At 50.9% G+C, this 19,232-nt stretch overlaps 1 protein-coding gene and 1 non-coding gene across 4 annotated transcripts in view; both read right to left on the bottom strand.

Moving 5' to 3' along the window:
- Positions 1-1,824, bottom strand: part of kcnd2 (potassium voltage-gated channel, Shal-related subfamily, member 2) — a 31,793-nt gene extending 29,969 nt beyond the window's left edge. For all 3 annotated transcript variants that reach the window (XR_005892810.1, XM_041029715.1, XM_041029714.1), the window contains exon 1: positions 447-1,824. Coding sequence is in view for 2 of the 3 variants with exons in the window: in XM_041029715.1 (XP_040885649.1) it covers positions 447-1,555 (1,109 nt within the window). In the remaining variant the exon portion in view is untranslated. The remainder of the gene's footprint in view (positions 1-446) is intronic.
- trnal-caa lies at positions 180-252 on the bottom strand. The gene has a single exon. It is a non-coding gene; the product is annotated as a tRNA-Leu (tRNA).
- Positions 1,825-19,232: the final 17,408 nt, after the last annotated feature.

Genomic DNA, 19,232 nt, shown 5'->3' on the forward strand with positions numbered 1-19,232 from the left:
GTCTGGATCTAATGAAACAGCACAAACACAAACTTTGCTCTTTGAAAAATTCTTCTCATGTCAACATCTGCCGCTTATCTGGGTCCAGGCCCAGGTCACGGGGGCGACTGCCACCCAGTCCACAATGCACTGAAGTCCTATGGCACCTCCACAGGTGGTGAGCCCATGGGAGGTGGTGCCGCCCGGAGTGGGGTTCAAACCCACGACCCTGAGAGTTTGAGTCTCATGCTCTACCAACTGAGCTAACCAGGCGGCGAAAAATTCTTCTCTAGCTCTTAAAACTTAAAATTAGGGAAAATCCAATGGGAGTTTTGTATTAGGATTCAACGTTTCAGCCAAAACCTCCTGAAGCTGCTTTTTCATCTTTTAACGCAGCTGATAAAGTGACACCAACACTCACCTCTGCGTGAGAACACACACACACACACATCGTGAGCATCACTTACCCCAGCGTTGTCATGGTGACGATGGTGTACCAGAAGGCGGCCGGGATGCTGATGAACTTGCTGCCGGGGGATCCTTTCTCCGCGTAGAACATGACGGTGGCGAAGATGATGATGGCCATGGTGAGGGAGAAGAGCAGGAAGCCCAGCTCCGACGCGCAGCTCTTCAGAGTGTAGCCCAGGATGCGAAGTCCCGCAGAGTGCCGCGAGAATTTGAAAATCCGAAACACCCTGAAGACCCGCAGGGTCACGAAGGCGCCGCTCACGTCCTCGTTGTCCGTCATGACGAGGCCGATGTAGTAGGGCATGATGGCCACCACGTCGATGATGCTCATCACGCTCTTGACGAACTTGTAGCGGCTCGGCGCGGCGAACAGGCGCAGCAGGTACTCCGCCGTGAAGATCATGACGCACGCGGTGTCCAGGCAGAAGAAGGCCCGCGCGAACCGCTCGCCGTACGACTCCTTGACGCGGTTCGGCGCGGTTCCCCAGGGGACCGTCTCCACCACGTTGGCCAGCACTGACACCGCGATGAAGAAGCCGGTGACATAGTAGAAGACCAGCGCCATGGTGGAGGTGTGCGGGTTTTCAAAGGCCCGCCACATTGACTCCCGGAAGCTCATGTCCTGGGAGACCAGCTCGTTGGTCTGCTCCATCTCCTCGTCGTCCTGGATCCGTTCCTGGTTCTCCCGCCGCCGGTCCTTGTAGTCCTCGTAGCAGCAGTCCCCGATGATCTCCGGGATGATGCCGAAGAACGCCAGCTCCTCGTCGTAAGCGGAGATGCACTCCTGGCGCGGGAAGTGCAGCTTCCCGGTGCGGTAGAAGTTGAGGATGTGGCGGAAGATGTCCGGGTCGCGGTCGAAGAAGTACTCGTTGCTCTCTTCGTGGAAGAAGAAGTCCCGCTCCGAGCTGCCCAGCAGGGTGTCCGGGTACCTCTCCAGTGTATCCCGCCAGGTCTGGAACTTTGTGCCGCTCACGTTCAGCACGATCAGCCCGCCCTGCCCGCGGCGCTTGTCCTTCGGAGGCAGCGGCATGGGCGCGCTGGCCACCGGCATCCACCCGATGGCTGCCGCGCGGGCGAACGGCAGCCACGCCGCGACTCCTGCTGCCATGCTGCTCCTGGAGCTCTGCGGAGGCTCGCTGGGGAGGGAGGGGGGTGAGTTCACAGAGCAGCGGAGCAAGGAGAGGACATCCGCAGAGAGAAGACACGCAGCCGGGCAACAGATGGAACTAATCGGCCGACTTTCTCCAGGAAAAAACGAATTTAACGCGCGTTAAACCAACAAATCCTCATGTGAGCAGCGCGTCCTTAGCAGCGACCTCACTGTGTGTCTGCCAAACAAACTCACCCCCACACAGGAAAACTCTCCAAAGCCTCAGCGCCGTGCCCCTCCGCGGGCTCGGCACAATGTTCCCTCCTCACAGTGCGTTGTTCTTCCCGCAGCAACAAGTTCGGCGGGCATCAGAACGATCCCGCGCCCCACACACGGGCACGGAGCCGGCATCGATCCGCCGCGAGCACGCTCCCCTCCGGCTTTCCCTGCCGGAGTCTCCCGGTCTCTGAGCTGATCCCGCGGTGAGCAGCCCGCTGCGAACCGTGCGTTTCACCGCGGACGGAGACGTGTCCACAGCCGCTTCTCCGACGGACAGCGGGTCTTCGCCGAGCCGAGCCGAACCGCAGCGGCAAAACAAGAGATGTTCGGCTGGAAGCGACGCAGCCACCGCGGCTCGTTGTCCGGTCACACAGGTGCTTCTGGAGAGACACACGGAAACTCACGTTACTCCCGCTCTCTCCCCCTCTCTCTCTCTCTCTCTCTCCCCCCTCCCTCCCTCTCTCTCTCTCTCTCCCCCCTCCCTCTCTCTCTCCCTCTCTCTCTCCCTCCTCTCTCTCTCTCTCCCCCCTCCCTCTCTCTCTCTCTCTCTCTCTCCCCCCTCCCTCCCTCTCTCTCTCTCTCTCCCCCCTCCCTCTCTCTCTCCCTCTCTCTCTCCCTCCTCTCTCTCTCTGGCTGGGGGCGTGTCGGTGGTGAAACCCCGCGGATCAGAGGAGTCTCCGCCGCGGTCTGTCCGCTCCGTCCGGAGCGAAACGCTCTGCCCTCAGAGAGCAATTGTTCCCGGGCACATGCCGCCTGCGGTGGCAACAGGCAGGACCGGGCGCTCCCGCTGTTTTCAGGCAGCCGCATGAATTTAAAGTAATGAGACTGTAATGAGTGAAGAGTGTGTGTGTGTAAGAGTGTGTGTGTGTGTGTGTGGGAGCCATCAATCAAACATACTGATTGGCAGCTCAGTGCACACACAGGGACTTCCTGTATAACACACACACACACACACACACACACACACACACACACACACACACACACACACACACACACAGTGCCAGCATTGATCTGAGCTCCTCTGGGATCTTTTTGTTCAGTGATTTAGGAGCAGAGTGAGACCTCCTGCCTCCAGTCTGCACCTCCTGTGACTGCTGATGGAGGAGACACACTGCAGCTCAGAGACAATAAATACATCAGGACTGCGTGTGTGTGTGTGTGTGTGTGTGTGAAAACTGTTTTACTATGTCAGATTGTTTCCTGGCCTGCAGCTCTCCACTTTCTTATTATATATTTCTCTCCATCTGTCTGCTGCTCCCTCCTCCGTCTTTCTTCCTCTCCGACTGTTTTTAGCTGTTTGGCTGGAGGGAAGTGTTTCTGCTCAGCATTGTCTGGAAACAGAGATAAGGCAGAGAGAAATGAGTGTAACACAATCACACAATCACACGTGACAGCTGAGAAAATCTCACATACGACTCCACCTCCCGCCTCAACACGCTCCCTCCCTCCCTCCCTCCCTCCTCGGCCTTCATTCATCCCTCCAGCTCCTGCCTGTCGGGTCATTTTGGTGAATATGGAAACATAAAGGCAGAACAGTCATAAAGACCGGGACATTATTTATTCTCTTACTGGATTTGTTTGAGACGAAGTTTCCAGTTTCTTACTGTAGCTGCTGAGACCGATCCAGACTTCAGACCATCAGCGTGGACTCGTGCTGCTGACAGCGGCTTTGGTACGGACAGCCGGCAGAATGTCAGAGCCTGGGTTTTGGTGAGAAGCTGGATGTAAACACACTGAACCCGGTCTCTCCTCCTGCTGTCTTCATGTCTCAGACCAGCTCCGGGACGTTCGGTTTGATGTCGTCTCCCTCTGAGCTCAAACAATAACTTTTTCCCACAAGGCCGTGGGACACATCTGGAGTCAGTCAGGAGATCCAGAGACGAGGCAGCACTTTTTCTAAATCCCCCACAGAGTCCTCGTCTCTCTGCTGCTGACAGAGAGAGTCGACAGTAAAAGCCGAGCTTCAATCGAGGCTGCAGGTTGATTTTTGAAAAGGTGTGAAGCGAGCCCCCACCCCCCTCCTTCCCATCAGCCCCTGGGGCCCGCAGCTCCTCGTACAAACTGAGGAAGCTGCAGTGCTGCTGTTTGGCCTTGAAGAGATTCAGTCTGAGCAGAATCCTGAGCAGAGAAAATGATTTAGGGTTTTTCACTTAAACATTCGTGGCATTTATTATTTATCATGTGTTCTTCAGTGTTTCATCACCTCTCACTCAGACCAGCAGCAGCCTCTGCAGCCCCGGCAGCTCCGGCAGCTCAGGATCTGGTCGATGAGCTGAAGATTCCTCATTTGTGTGGAAATATCTTCACAACCTGATGAAGGAAGAAGCAGTGAAGAAGAAGAAGTGTTGGTTCTGTCAGCCTGAGACACACAAACGAAGCCGACTCTGTGGCGGCAGCATTAACACGAGCAGGATAAAGCAACTCAGGTGTCTCCTGCTGCAAATTAAACCTTGGAACTGAAAAACGAGCCGTGCTCGTTGGTTCTAATGAGGATTATTATCTGCCTCAGCTCTCTGCTCTGTTTCCTGTTTGTGAGCAGGTGAGTGATTACACACCTGAGCCCCCCCCCCCCCCCCCCCCCCCCCCGCAGAGAGCAGAAAAAGTCCAGTGGACAAACAAAGTTTGTCTGACCTGGTCTCATGTCTTCAGACCTGAGTGCTGAATCAGCTGTTTAATCCTGTTGTCTGATTGGCTGAGAGTTTGATTTGGGAGAATCAAACCTCTGGAGGACCTTACAGAGCACTCAGTGTCTGTCCCCTGATACTAGTTCACTTCAGTTCACGTCAGACTCTGATGTGTCTTTGATGGTTTAAAGGACTCTGCTTCCTACAGAGCCGGGGTGATGGTGTGTGTGTGTGTGTGTGGGGGGGGCAGCACAGCTTCACACAGACACACACAGACCGAGCCCCCCCAGCTCCCAGACACGAGGTTCCTACACGACAAACCCACAGCAGGTTTAAATCCGTTTGACGGGAACCATCGTCATCGAAGGCTCGTCCCCCCGGGGGTTGGGGGGACGATGGCCGACTGAAAATAACGTTAGTTTATCAGATTTCATGGGTAAGATTGAATTTTTGTCCTTTGAGCCCTGAACAATTCTCACCTTTTATTTAATAAATGTTAGAATCGTTCAAACCAAACTAAACCTGCTCCAGCGACGTGTCTTTTCACTCATTGGAGGATTTACAGACATTTAAACCTTTTTAATTTCCCTCATTTATGAAACAGAACTCGTTTTCCACAGAAATCCATGAGAGTAAAGGTCCTGCAGGTCTACAGTTCCACGGAGACTGCTCTGAAATCAGTGAACAAAAGCAGGAGCAGAGATTAAAATCCATTTCTGCATCGAGTATTCATGAATTCAGCCTCGTGCTGCTCTAACCACATATTGGTTTCAGCTCTGTGACCCTGTGGGAGCACACACTGTGCACCGAGACCAATACACACAATACTGCTCCTCACACTGCTGCAGAGTGGGAGGGGGGGTCCACGGATCATCTGCAACAGAAACAGAAAATTAACAAACCTGCAGACACAACAACACAACAACACACTGTGACACGTCACAGCACAACATCAGGAGGAGTAAGCAAACCTGCCTCAGGTGATCGGCTGTGCATGGTCACATGACAGTACAGGTGTAAATACACCAGGAAGCACAGAGGATGTCAGCTCTCTGTCCGCCTGCTGTGATTGGTCAGCTCTCTGCCCGCCTGCTGTGATTGGTCAGCTCTCTGCCTCAGGGCTTCGACCCATCAGCCACTTGGTGCCTTTATCATCTTCCTCACTCAGAGTGGATAAAGGCTGGTTATGTGATAAAAATGTAAACACCCTCGCTCAGACGCCCCCCCCCCCCCCCCCCAGAGGAAATCAAACGCGGATCATTTGTCAGCTCGACTGCAGCTTATAGATTTTTCCTTATAACCCACGATAACTCACTTTCTGCTGGTGCTGCTGATCTGAGGGGAAGAAGAAGAAGGAGTGAAATACGTTTCCTCTGCCTCAGCACGTCTGTCACAGACGGGATGAAGACGTCGCCGTGGTTACTGTCTGCTTTTGTTCTTTTTAAAGAACAAACAGAGAAAATCCATACAGCTGCTGACCACAGCTGGAACGTCCCTGTTAATGAGAGATCCTGATCGTGTCAGAAAACTGAAACGTGAAGAAGAAATGTTCACGACGTGACGGCTGAACGTGTCACTGTCACAGCTGGTGGGAGAAGCACAGGTGCAGACACACAGGAAGGCTGGAATGAAGGACAGACAGACAGATGGACAACAGGGGACTACATACAGGAAGCAGGACCATGAGTCCACAGCATGAGCAGCAGGTGAAACTGGAAACAGGAAGAACTCCAGCAGGGACTTGTCTTATGTCCAGTCTGGTCTCAAAACGTCTTTGTTATCTGAACCTTCGTTGATTGACTGTGTGTCTTCAGATCTTGGTCTCAAGTCTGGTTTTGAGATGTTTTGGACTTGGGGCCTTGAGGTGCTTGTTGAAGTATCTTGGACTTGGTCTCCGTCTCATGGATGGTTGACTGGCACTCCTCTCATGACTTTAATCTGTCTCGTCCTCTCGGGTGTTTTACCTCGGACTGTCTCATGTCTGTTCTGACTCGGCCTTGTCTCTGTCATGTGGGTACTGGTCTCAGACTCCTGGGTGTTTCCTGGGTATCTTGGCTCTGACCCTCATCTCATGACTTGGTCTCATGTTTGGACTTGGACGTGTCTCAGAGTAAAGGTCTTGACTCCATGTGGACAGGATGTTCAGTCTGTGTGGACAGAGACCCTTCTGAAACGTTCAGAGCCCCCGATCATTGTGGCGTTGGACTGTAGCAGCACAAAAAAGGAACCCATCCCAAAGCAGAACACACAACCATGTCTCCTCTGTGAAGGACATGTCCTCTGAAGGTGTGTCCTTCCTTCCTCCCCCCACGGGAGACAGTCACCAGAGCATTCACTGTAACCTCAGAGAAGACCGAAGCTAATGGTGCGTTCAGAGTTTCTCGTCCTCCTTTGTCCTGAAGCTAAATGAACATGTCCAGTAAAGCAGCATCTGTCTCAGTGTCTCCGGATCCACAGCAGCTGATCCGATGGCCGCCGTGCGTCACGTCGCCGTGCGTTACGTCGTACACGTTTCAGTGTGTTGCAGTGAGAACTGTAAAGACTGAAGGTGTCTCCATCTGTCCTGGACAGATGTTCACCACTTTCATCTGCAGCTTAGTTTAGTTCATGTGTTCGTCTGTTGAAGTCGTGATGAGAAGAAGAAGAAGAAAAGCCTCGACTGCAGCTCGTCCACATGCAGTTTTCATTATCAGAGTTATTAATTAAAGCTGAGGCAGCGAACGAACGAACGAACCCTCAGCAGAGCAGCGAACGCAGCTCAGTCGAATCGAGACGCTCGATGTGCTGCTGAATAAATGAACATCCTCATTGTTGTTCGTCATCAGTGAATTAGAGCTTTAATTTTCAGGGCTGGAAACTTGTCAGCGCCTGGTCCCAGAGACGTTTTAAATTAGAGGAGAATATTCAGCAGCTGATCGCGGTTTCACTTCATGTTCACACACACACACACACACACACACACACACACACACACACACACACACACAGGCAGCATTAAAAGTCAGATTAATTCAGAAGCTGCTGCTGCAGAACCATTAGAGGAGAACGTGTGAAATGTGTAATGAGCGTCGGTGTCACAGGTGATGTTCAACATGCAGCCACTAAATGATTTCATGAATTCATAACGAGCAGCTCATTGATTCCCTGACACCCCAACAAACAGTCCGTTAATGGGAGTCAAGAGCACGAGGCCGAACTCCCGAAACACAAACACGGAGCAGAAACCTTCCTTCGCCCGAGACAACGGTAACGAGCTGAGGAACCATGATCCAGATCGGTGGAACCTGAAGATTGTGGAACAATCTTTTCATCAAAGCTTCTCAGCTGAACACGGCGAATGGATCATTAGCATCTGTCCTGTGACAGAAGGAAGTGGAACCTGGCGAACAGGAAGTGGATACACCTGTGTGTGTCCGTACAGGAAGTCTGCTGGTAAGAAGCTTCAGAGCAGGAAGTTAGACTGAGGAGACGCAGACAGAACGTCTCAGACCTATGGACAGCAGGGTCTCTGTCCTCAGCTTTGAGGTCTCAGAGTCTCTTGACTGCAGTGCGAGGATCAGCTGATAAGAGGATGAGGGAGGAAATGAGCTGCAGTCACAGCTGATGGTATCACACTCCGCTGGCCTCAGATCAGCTCTGACAGCAGGTTACACGGCTCTGCGACGCTCTCCGAGCATCAGACTGTGTTAAAGGCGGAGCTAAAGGAGGTGAGGCGGAGCCTGAGACGGAGGTCAGGCCTGAGCAGGTGAGGACAGTTCACACCTGAACTGGTTTTCACTGCTCAGCCTCAGCATCGCCACACACCTTCAACCTGGACCCGCACACACACACACACACAATCAGCACAAAGTCGCACACACTCGCTCGCTGCAGGCGACGTAACACAGCACGGCCTGTGTGTGCTAACAACCTCTGTGCGTTTGGTCTCTGATCGCTGTGTGTGTGTGCATCGTTGTGTGTTTGTGTCCGGTAACGAACGGGACGTCCTCTCGTCTCTTGGGGATAATACTGATTATGACCATCTGTCAGCAACAACAAAGGATTGTGGGAAAACAGGAGGAGACAGTGGACGTGTAGACACATACACACACTCTGCTCTGTTTGTTGAGCAGCAGATTTTCAGACTATAAAAACTGTGTGTTCATTGATGACATACACACACTGATGGTTGTTTTTCTGTTTGGTTGTACTTAAGCCGACAGTCTCGTCTTCCTCCTCCTCCTCCTCTTTTTCTTCTTCTCTATATTTAGTGTAGAAAGAAGGTGTCAGGGCAAAGCAGCTGCTGCTGGTTAATGAACACACACCTCTGACGACAGAGGAGGAGGTTAGGATCAGATTCACGTCCTACGTGGGCCCGTGAAAGGCGGCGTGACGGTTTGATGAGTGGGAAGACGCAGAGTGATGAGCAGCAGTCAGAGACGGAGACGAAGACGCTGTGGCACTGATGGACTCCAGCCGACCTGAGCCTTTATTTATTTACAGCTGAACATGCAACTCAAGGTTTCAGCTCACATTCACATCCTCGTGTCACCATGTTCAGGAACAGGAACCTGCACTCAGGTACGTTAGCTCAGGTACGTTAGCTCAGGTACGTTAGCTCAGGTACGTTAGCTCAACACATCCAGGGATGAAGGGAAGATCTCAGTGACAGCAACAATAAAATCCAGCTCTGAAACACAACTGCTTCTTCTTCTTCTGTGGTTTTCCTCTCAGCTCAGGCTCAGTCTCTCTCCGTCCCGGTCACGTTGCCTCTCTGTCGCTTTGTCTTTTGTCTTCCTGCTCTGATTGACAGTCGAGTCGAGGAGGATTTCTCTCTGTGAAATAATCATAATCCTATTTCCTCCTTTAATCCCCAAATTTAATTTCAGAAATTTGGGCGAAGCCGAAGTGTAGCAGCAGTGAAGCTCGAGCGATGGAAGGTGACAAACGACAGCAGCAGCTGACGAGAGGCCGCTCAGCTTGGTGAGATCCTGGACGGAGACGCTGAGCCCACAGACGGACCTTCAGGTTGGACTGACCCAGTCTGGAACAGACCTGGTGTAGCTTGGTCCAATCATGTTCATCATCATAGACAGTCCACATGTGTGTCCCCTCCTCTCATCTCAGAAAATCCAAACTTCACACAAACAGATTAAGAGTGACGTGATTCCTGCTGCAGGTGTTTCACACTGACAGCTTACCTGTGAGCTCCTCGGGCTCTGATTGGCTGATCTTCTCTCTGATCATCCTCATCACTCACAGCAGCGACAGGAAAACAAACTAAGCCTTCGTGCTGAATCGGTCACAGAGGTGGTTAAACTGACTTCCTGTCGGGATCCGAGGCCTCGGGGACAGAGGACAGAAGCTAAACTCAGAGACATCCTGTCACTTCAGCATCCACCTGCAGCGACTCCAGCATCATGACACTGATTCTCTCACAGCACCTGGTTCAGGTCTGGATGGACATGTTCTGATCAAAGGAAGGAATCTGGAGGAGTCACCTGGACTCTGAGAAACTGTGAGGACATTCAAGAGACGTGGAGACGTGGAGAGTCTCTGTCAGCCTGTTGTTTCCTGTGTTGTTTCCTGTGTTGTCCTCTCTCCTGACCTCAGACCAGTCACCCTGAGGTCCACCTGCAGCGGTCCACCTGTCACTCGTACCTGCTGGTTCTGGCCTGTTTGCTGTCACTGGTCATGCTGGGACTGAGCTCATTATCCAGTTCCTGCTGAGATCTTTTAATTTGATTCACAATGTTGCTGAGCTGCAGGAAACTGGACAACAGTCCAACAAACAGACACAGAATCTGTGACCTGAGACATGGAATGGACAGCTCTACCTGTCCATCCATGAATGGACAGGCTGACACATGGATGGACAGCTCTACTGTTTCACGTCTCTGTGCACACCAACAGGAAATCAGTGGCCTCTTTCACCTGCCAGTCCACAGGCATCCCATAATACCCACTTCAGGATTTCAACAGGTGGATGCTAAGTCCATTTCCCTGTGGTTGCTAGGTGGTTGCTAGGGAAGTATAAGGTGGCTGCTCAGGATTTTTCTCCGTTCGTCCGTGTGGGGTGGTTGTGAGGAGGTTACCTTGGTAACACACTGACAGGTGGGACAGCAACAACAGGACAGAGACAGTTTGATTCACAGCAGCTGGGTGGTAATGATCAGTGTTGCCATGGTTTCTGATACACACGGTCCTGATGTGAAGCTGTGCAGCAGAGTGTGTGTGTGTGTGTGTGTGTGTCAGCACAGAGGCTGGAACATATTAAAGAACAAAAGGAGGAAACGTGGCACTGATGTGTTTGTTGTTGTTGCTGTTGATTTGTTTTGGGAACAGAACATGTTTCCTCCTCTGACTGAGCACGCCACCTGAGCTGTCGTCTGATTGGTCCACAGATAACATCGCACTCACTTAGCAGATGCTTTCGTCCAGTTGTAATAAAAGCAGGACGTCCACAAACCCTGGAGCTGCAGACTGTTTACCTGTGTGCAGGTGTTCAGAGGAACACGCCCGGATCAGGAAGTGGAACAAAACAAACACACACGTCAAACAACAAACAAACTTACCTGTCACTGAAGGTGACGTCTCTGTGAGGCTGAGTTACCTGGACAGGTGCTTCCTGCAGCTGCAGAGGAAACAGCAAAGATGGCCGACGATCGGTTCGTCTGCAGACGCACAGGCTGAAAGGTCTCGATGGAAGAAGCTGAGAGAGAATCTGAAGGAACAGGAAGTGACAGAGCGAGTGTCAGCTCAGTGTCCAGTGTCCATCAACAACACTTCCTAATGGTTTTTTCACATTAAAAGCCTGCCTGTTCCGTAGAGGACGCAGGACCTTTAATGTGAAGATTTGGAGACGTGCTCAGTGTCCAGTCTGAGGGACACCTGATATTTCCCCTCCACATCCTGTCAGGACACCTGCAGCTCACCTGACTCACCTGTCCTTCACATTCCTGGATTTTGTTTATTTCTTGTGCAGTTCAGAAAATTCTCCCCCTCCCTCTGTCGTCCTCTCGCCCCTCCCCCATCACGCTCCCCCTCCCAGGGGCCTCAGAATCACTAAGGCTTTATTCTCCACTTCCTATTTATAGTCTCTGCACCTCCCCTCTCTCTGCAGAAGAAAGACTGTTTTCTAATGTGGTCATCAGAAGAAGAAGAAGAAGGCCAGCAGGATAAAAAATAGGACTGGGAGAACTGGGCGGAGGATCAGTGTGGCTGCAGGCGGATGGACTGAAGAAAGAAGAGAAGAAAGAGGAGAATCATCAGAGAATCAGAAAAAGGCCTCCAGAGGTTTCCGAACACAAACAGGAAGTGTGTGCGTCTCCTGCTCATCATCAGACACCTGTCCTTCATCCACCAAACACCAGAGGAGAGTGAAGATGGACAAAGACACCAGCGTGTTCTGGTCTGGAAGTCCTGATCCTGGACTTCCTGGACCACGATAACCTTCAGTGAATAAAGTTAAACTTCAGGACACTGGAATGGACAAAGGTTCAGTTGCTGGTGTCCAACAGGAAACCAGGACAGAGACAGATCATCAAACAGAGAACAGCTGAGTAATGTTTGATGATGAGACTGAAGAGCTGAGGTTTGTGCAGACGGACGTGAAGCCGTGTTTCTGTAGGTACGTCAGCAGCTTTACAGTAAAACAACGTGAAGTGAAGCAGGAAGTTCGTGATGGATTAAATGAGTCTTATAAAATAAGAGCGTGGTTTAAATTCACACAGCTGTGACTGCTCTGACAGCAGCTGGCGTTTCTCCTGTTCTGTTGTAAAACTGTTTGATTTGGACTGAAGGAAATCAGCTCAATCAAATTTAATTTCTCAGCCTCACTACCCACAATGCACCAGTGATGGCCCTGCCTCTGCTTTTGTTGTGTGAATTATTAAAACCCACTGGAACCAGCTACATAATTTATTTTTTATTACATTACCACAACAGCATAATTACAGACGTCAGGATGAATTATGGATGAGATTTACCTTCAGAGCTGCTGCAGAGTGTTATCTTTAACACACACACGCACACACACACACACACACACACACACACGAGGTGAGTCTGTGTCAACAAACGACTGCTACAGAATTTCCCTCTGGAAAATTAGAGCCATTAGAAAAACTGGATCATGTTGACACTTGTTTGTGTGTCAGAGCTTGAATCATATGTTTATGTTCACAACTAGACTCACTCACCAAACTCACAAGCGTTGACTCGCTCCTCACACCTGCTGCAGCTTTAGCTTCAGGCGTTTGGACTCATCTCCTCAGCCTCACGGCCTCAGTGGTCGGCTGCGTGTGGGCTGCGTGTGGGCTGCGTGTGGGCTGCGTGTCGGCTGCGTGTGGGCTGCGTGTGGGCTGCATGGAGCTTTTAAACTTGGCGATTTGCGGTTTTGCTTCTCATTCCTTTGTTTCCACCTGTTCTGCCTCCCAGGTTTCTGCTGTGGACTCCATCAGTCAGTGTGACTGCACTCCTCACAGGTGAAGGAAAATCTGTGTCTCAGGTGTTTCGATGTGAACGCATGAAGAACCTGAAGCTGTAGAAGAGAAGAGGAGTCAGACATTAGTATTCTGTTACTGGGAGACATTACTGCGTCCTCATCCGTCTCCTCCTCTTCTGCTTGTCTCTGTGGGAGGAAGACAAATGTAAATGATGAACGCAGCAGTTTGTCTCAGTCTGAGACACAGAAGACAATTCAGTTTTGACCTGAAGGAGTTTACCTGCGTGACTTTAAAGGACAACTGGTGACAGTGGACAGAGACCAGGGCCCAGAGACCAGGGCCCAGACCAGACTCCAACCCAGGTGAGTTACCTGTGCAACCTGATCACAATTTCACATCAAACCATGGGATTAAACTGGCTCCACATCTATGAAATAAAAACACACGGCAGAAGCTGAAACACTGAAGGAAACTGAAGTGGAGGATGAAGACACACAGACACACACACACAGACACACACACAGTAATATGGTGTTATTGATTTCCTTGTTTTTACAAACTGTGAACTGCCCAAGAACCGCGGGAGGAGCGGCGTCACCACGGCAACCAGTTTTCTCCTGATGATCACTTTACACTGACAATAATTGTGCTTTGTTTCACTGTCCTCCCTCCGTGTTTCCTCTGTGTTCCCTCCGTGTTCCCTCCGTGTTCCCTCCGTGTTTCCTCTGTGTTCCCTCCGTGTTCCCTCCGTGTTTCCTCCGTGTTCCCTCCGTGTTTCCTCCGTGTTCCCTCCGTGTTCCCTCCGTGTTTCCTCCGTGTTTCCTCCGTGTTCCCTCCGTGTTCCCTCCGTGTTTCCTCCGTGTTCCCTCCGTGTTTCCTCCGTGTTCCCTCCGTGTTTCCTCCGTGTTTCCTCCGTGTTCCCTCTGCTTCACTGCTGCTGGCAGGATTATGATAATGAGACAAGAAAGAGAAAAAGAAAGAGAAAAAAGCAGAGGATGAACGAGCAGGTGGAAGAAAAGGCTCGTTTCCTCTGCAGGGCCGGGGCAGAGATCTGCAGAGTGACTGGGTGTTGAAGCGGCTGTAAAGCGCTGATTTAGTTGATGGATGGAGTGATAAAGAGGAGAGTAAAAGAGGAGGAGGACGGGGAGGATGGGAGTGAAATGAGGTAGTTGGGCTGAAGGACACGAGTTCAGGGTTTGAACAGTTTCACATTTTCACAGCTGAAGGAGAGAAAAGCTTCAGGTTCGTGAGTTCACAGACGTAAAAACCCAGTTTCCTGATAAACTGTTAGAAGCATCACGGTTTGTTGATGACGTTGTGTTCACTTTGTGCGCTGATCATCTCTGACTTTATTTTAGCAAAGTCTCACAGCAGGTCTGTGTCTGCTCAGCACACGTGATGCATGAATAAACATGTGGGTTCTGATTTCTGAGGCTCCCACTCAGGTGACGCGCAGATTGAACATGGAAATGAAAGCAGGTGTTTGGACGTTCAGACGTCGTCTCTCATCTGGACTTCAGTTGGCAGAAAACAGAGAAATGTTCAGACTCACTGAGTTTGTCCTCAGGCAGCTGTGAAACCTAAAGAAGACATTTCAGACGCAGCTGTTTTCTATTCGTCTTCAGAGCGAGAGCAGAAGGTGAAGATGTAAATCACAGCAGGAGGGACAGAGAGAGGGACAGGGGGGGTCAGGTGTGCAGTCTGTCCCGTCCCCGACTGTAAATACCCCGAATGTTTAAGGATGATGAGCAGCAGCTGAGCTGTCAGCCAATGAGACGATGATGAGATGAGACGCATCACTGTCCAGCAAGAAGCGGAGACACTGTGAGCGGGACGAGGAGGCAAAGGGACGCTCGGCCTATTGGAGGTGAAGATGGAGGTTTGTTCATCGTTCTCTGATGAAGATCCTGACAGGACGATGGAGATAATGATGTCTCTGTGTCCAAGCAGTGGACAGACAAGGGGACAGATTGGTTAAAGCGTCATCGTCCTGCTGAAAGTGACCTGATTAGGAATAATGAGTGTTTCTTTCAGCAGCGATCGACTCCTCTCTGAGACAAAGTCACATTTCACTTCATGCTCTCGGACTCTGCTGGCTTTTCATTTCAGATCCTGTCCCCACCCTGTGGCCCGGGTGGGGACAGGATCTGCTGAGTGAGGAGGAGGGAGCGTTTGATCTGTAAATGTTCAGGACGAGGGTCACACCTGGAAAACCAGGTTGGTAAAAGCAGCAGCTGAAGCGTAGTGTAGCCGTTCAGAGGCCGGAGAGGTTCCTCATCGTTGTCTTCCTGCTGATCAAAGACAGACGAGTGTGACGGTGAATCATCCCTGAGGGACAATCAGCTGACGGGCCTCCGTGAGTCAGAGCAGCTGGTCACGAGTCGCAGCTCGCTTCTCTTTCCTGCAGGCCCGCCGAGCTCGTCCTCGCTGCAGCTTCAAAGCCTCGGCTTCACCAAAAAGAGGAAAATGGTTTCCCTGCTGCAGGAAGGCTGAGTGAAAGTCCATCTCCTGTCTGAGCGACGTGACGGAGCTCGGTCCCCGTCTCAGTGCCGGGGACAGACACCGGGGGATTTGCAGGAGCAGGCGTGCAGAAAGGCAATATGAGCTGGAAATGGGGAAGAATTCATGCGTGTTGTTTTGGAATGAAGTGAAACCTGCAGCCACAGTATTGATTTCAGTTTCACCCCCTCTCTCCTTCCTCCTCTCCTCCTTTACTTCCTCCTCCTCCTCTGTGACTGATGACATTGGTTGCAGGATGATGGAGAGGAAAGCGGCGACCTCTCACTCTCCTCCGCTGAAGTTTAACTGCAGACAGCATGAATGTGTGTGTGATGGTTGGAGGTCAGACTCAAACCTGTGACAGATGATTCCAGCTGTAAACACGCAGTCAGATAAATATGAACACATTATTTCAGCCTCTCACTCAGCTGTTTCTGTCGCTGACCTCTGCTTCTTCTAAATTTGAACCTGGACAACGATCAGGCGGATGTTTTCTATCCAGCCGTGCAGCTGTTGACAGGTTTTACAGGAAAGAGAGGACACAGTGAGACAGAGTCAGAGGACGTCTCAGGTTAAAGGAGACAGGCTGGAGGAAGGTAATGAAAGATGCACTGCAGGTGACTCTTCCTCTCCCTCCCTCCCTCGCTGCTCGGAGGAATGATATTTAAAAGACGTGCTGGTCCTGAGACATCTTTCCAGTATGTCCTCCTCCACCTTCAGATGCTGCTGTTTTCCAGCGAGCTTCACTCTGTGTTTTTAAACAACAGGAGAGTTTCAGAGGTCAGAGGTCAGAGGTCAGAGCGGCCGATACGAGCTCCAGCAGACACTGAGCTCATCAGAAAGCCTGACGTCAAAAACACGTCTCCCATCGGGACAAACACAGTCTGGGTGCTGTGATCAGCTCTCACTGGATCACTGTGATACTGAAGGAAGCTTAAAAGAGCAGGATTCTGAATGGAGTTCTGCAGGATGGTCATCAGAGGTGTCCATCAGAGGTGTCCATCAGGTTTGTGGGATCAGGTTTGACAGTGTCCTGTCCTCCATGAGCTGTGTCACAGCAGATGTTGATCATGTGGCTCAGCAGCCAAATTAGAAGAACTTCCTGTGGGACACCTGTCCCTCTCAGCTCACGCAGTGTCCGTCCTCCCTCCCGTTCCTTCATAGATGATGAAAGTCTGATGTTGAACTGAGACTCATCTGAGAATCAAAGAGACAAATAGATTTTCCTCTGTCACTTTCATTTCCTCGGTCTCTAACTGTCCCCGTTCGCTTCTCAGAGTAATTTTACATCACTGCTTTTTAATGAATCCATTTCTTCCGTCTCTGGGAAACTAATCTTAATGATGTTGAAGGATTCAGGTTCAGTCAAGCTTCACAAACTAATCTCGTCTGAACTCTGTGCTCTCATTCTGTTTTCATGAAAGGATCATTTACAGTGGTGTTCATTAAAGGGACAGTTCAGGAAGTCCTCTCATTGTCTTTCTGCCTGAGAGGACAGAGCTGGATCCAGGACCCGGTCTGGAACGAAAGCACCTCTGCGTTGTCCAAAGCTTTTCATGTCTGTCCTCTGCGTCCACTCGTTCTCTCTCTTCTCTCCTCAGTTTCTCCTGTGTTTGACCTGTTTTGTCCGTTTTGTCTCCACGTCCATCTGAAGCAGATGAGATCAGAGGTCTCATTGTGAGGACTCAGTAAAGGTGGAACTGAGGTCCAGTCCGTCCTCACCTCTCACCCCCGAGGCCTTTAACGTGGCAGTAAAACTGTAATGGAGACATTAAAAGAAACACACGTCAATACTGTGACAGGGGGAGGACAGCAGAAATGCATGCTGGGAGACAGAGAGAAGAAGGAGGACGGAGGTTTAATTTGCTCTGTGGACTGAAGTAATTAAAAGAGACTGACCTAATTAAGTTAGAGAGCCGGGACTGTACCAATGTCTCTCCCTCTGAATTACACTGTCTGTCTCACACACACACACAGAGTGAATCGTCTTCGTCCCTCTGATCAGTCCTGTTTTCACTGTTACTGACCGTGTGTGTTGTTTTGTGTGTCATTTCCTGTTGAGTTGTGTGTATTTGGATCAAAGTCTTGAACAAACAGCTGATGCTGGTTGACACTGTTCGACCGAACCTCGTAAAACTGTGTCCTGAGGACGGTCCGGGGGTCCTCAGTGAGGATTCCATGGTCTTTGAGGACGTCTCAGAGGTATTCGTGGAGGCTGTGAAGGTCCTGAAAAGGTTCCAGGGGTCCTTAAAGACTTAAGGCAGTCTGCAGCATCAGTACAGTCGCCATGGTTACAGAAGCAGCAGCAGCACACAGCGTCTCTGACTACCTGATGATGGTTCTGTCATTTGTCCACACTGAAACTTTGCCTTGTCTCCGTCTGGGTGATGATGCCTCCCGTCCTCGCTCAGCAGTTCCGTGACTCCGGCTCGTATTTCGTCCCCTGTCCTGTTGTCTCCTGGAGCAGGAGGGACATGGCTGCAGGAGACAGGAGCTAATGATCATAAATATGCTGGAAATCAGCGGTGCTGCTGCAAAGGTCACAGCATTAATCTGCTGTCCCTGCTGCAGTGACAGGCTGCAGACTCAGTGTGTCCCTGGGACGCCGCTGGTGTTGTCTCCTCTCCGGGCCTCTGTGCAGCAGCACTGCGACAGCTCCACTCATATCAGTCAGAGCTGATTCACCACAGCCAGGGAGCAGCCTGGACCCCCTCTCTGCTGGTGGACGGCACACTGAAGACAAGTCCTGCTGTCTCTCATCTGATCATTAAACCACAACCAGGAGACTCAGAGATGCTGAGGAAACGTCTCCGTGGTCCATAGAGACAAACTGACATCAGGTCACATAGACGCTGCTGAGAAACTGGACAGAGTCCATGACGAGTCCCAGATGTCTCTCTCACTGTGGATCAAGACTTGAGGACGGAGGTTCCTGTGAGGATCTGACTGACCCTGGATCAGAGGAGACAAACAGAAGCCCTGAGCGAAGACTCGTCTTATATAAGACGAGTGAGACGTGCCGCTGCAGACTTTCACTCGTTTGTGTTTGTGTTCACTGAACATCAGAGGCCTTCGCCTCCATCGTTTACAGTCAGAGGATTAGATCTTTTCTGCGTCGTGGTTTTCAGAAGCACGTCCTCTGTCTCTGTGCGTCTTCATGCAGCCGCTCTGACGGTTAATAGGAGAAATGTCCTGGGGCTGCTCATGTGAGAGCTCTAAGTATAGAAACATCCTCTGTTCTTCAGCACTGCAGGCAACAAACGCTGCGTCTTTACGCTCCGATGTAAATAAAATGTCCTCTGAACCGTGAACGCTCACATTCATGTGAACATCACGTTTTCCCTCCTCAGCCTTATTTGACTGAAGCAGCTTGTTCTAGATTTGTGAATAAGATGATGGATCATTTGCATCAAGTGTGAGTTACAGAGTCCTGATGCTCTGACGCAGCTCAAAGGTTCAGGTGAATTAAACCGACTCACGTCCCGTGTCTTTGTGATCGTCTTATTTGTTTCCATCAGCTGCAGAGACCAGCAGCCACGTCTGCAGGCTGCTCGGGGCCTCGTGGTCCCAGCAGAGCTCCTGAATGTCGACCTGTCTGGGGAAGGACACGCCTCCAGAGGACGTCGTCAGCACTGTCGAAATGGATCAGGTCAGAGCGGGACAGGGACTTCCTCAGTCCTGACAGAGACGACACAAAAACACAAAAACCACAAAAACCACAGAAGAAGTTAACTTCAAACTTAAAAAAGTAAAAGTAAAAGATGGAAACAGGAAACAGGACGTCTGAGTGACGTTCACAGAAACCTGGAACTTTCCTGTTCGTGTTTTTTATTTTCAGTGTTTCGTGTAATTTTCCCGTCCGTG

Source organism: Toxotes jaculatrix, chromosome 22 (genome assembly GCF_017976425.1).
Source record: "Toxotes jaculatrix isolate fToxJac2 chromosome 22, fToxJac2.pri, whole genome shotgun sequence".
Lineage (NCBI taxonomy): Eukaryota > Metazoa > Chordata > Actinopteri > Toxotidae > Toxotes > Toxotes jaculatrix.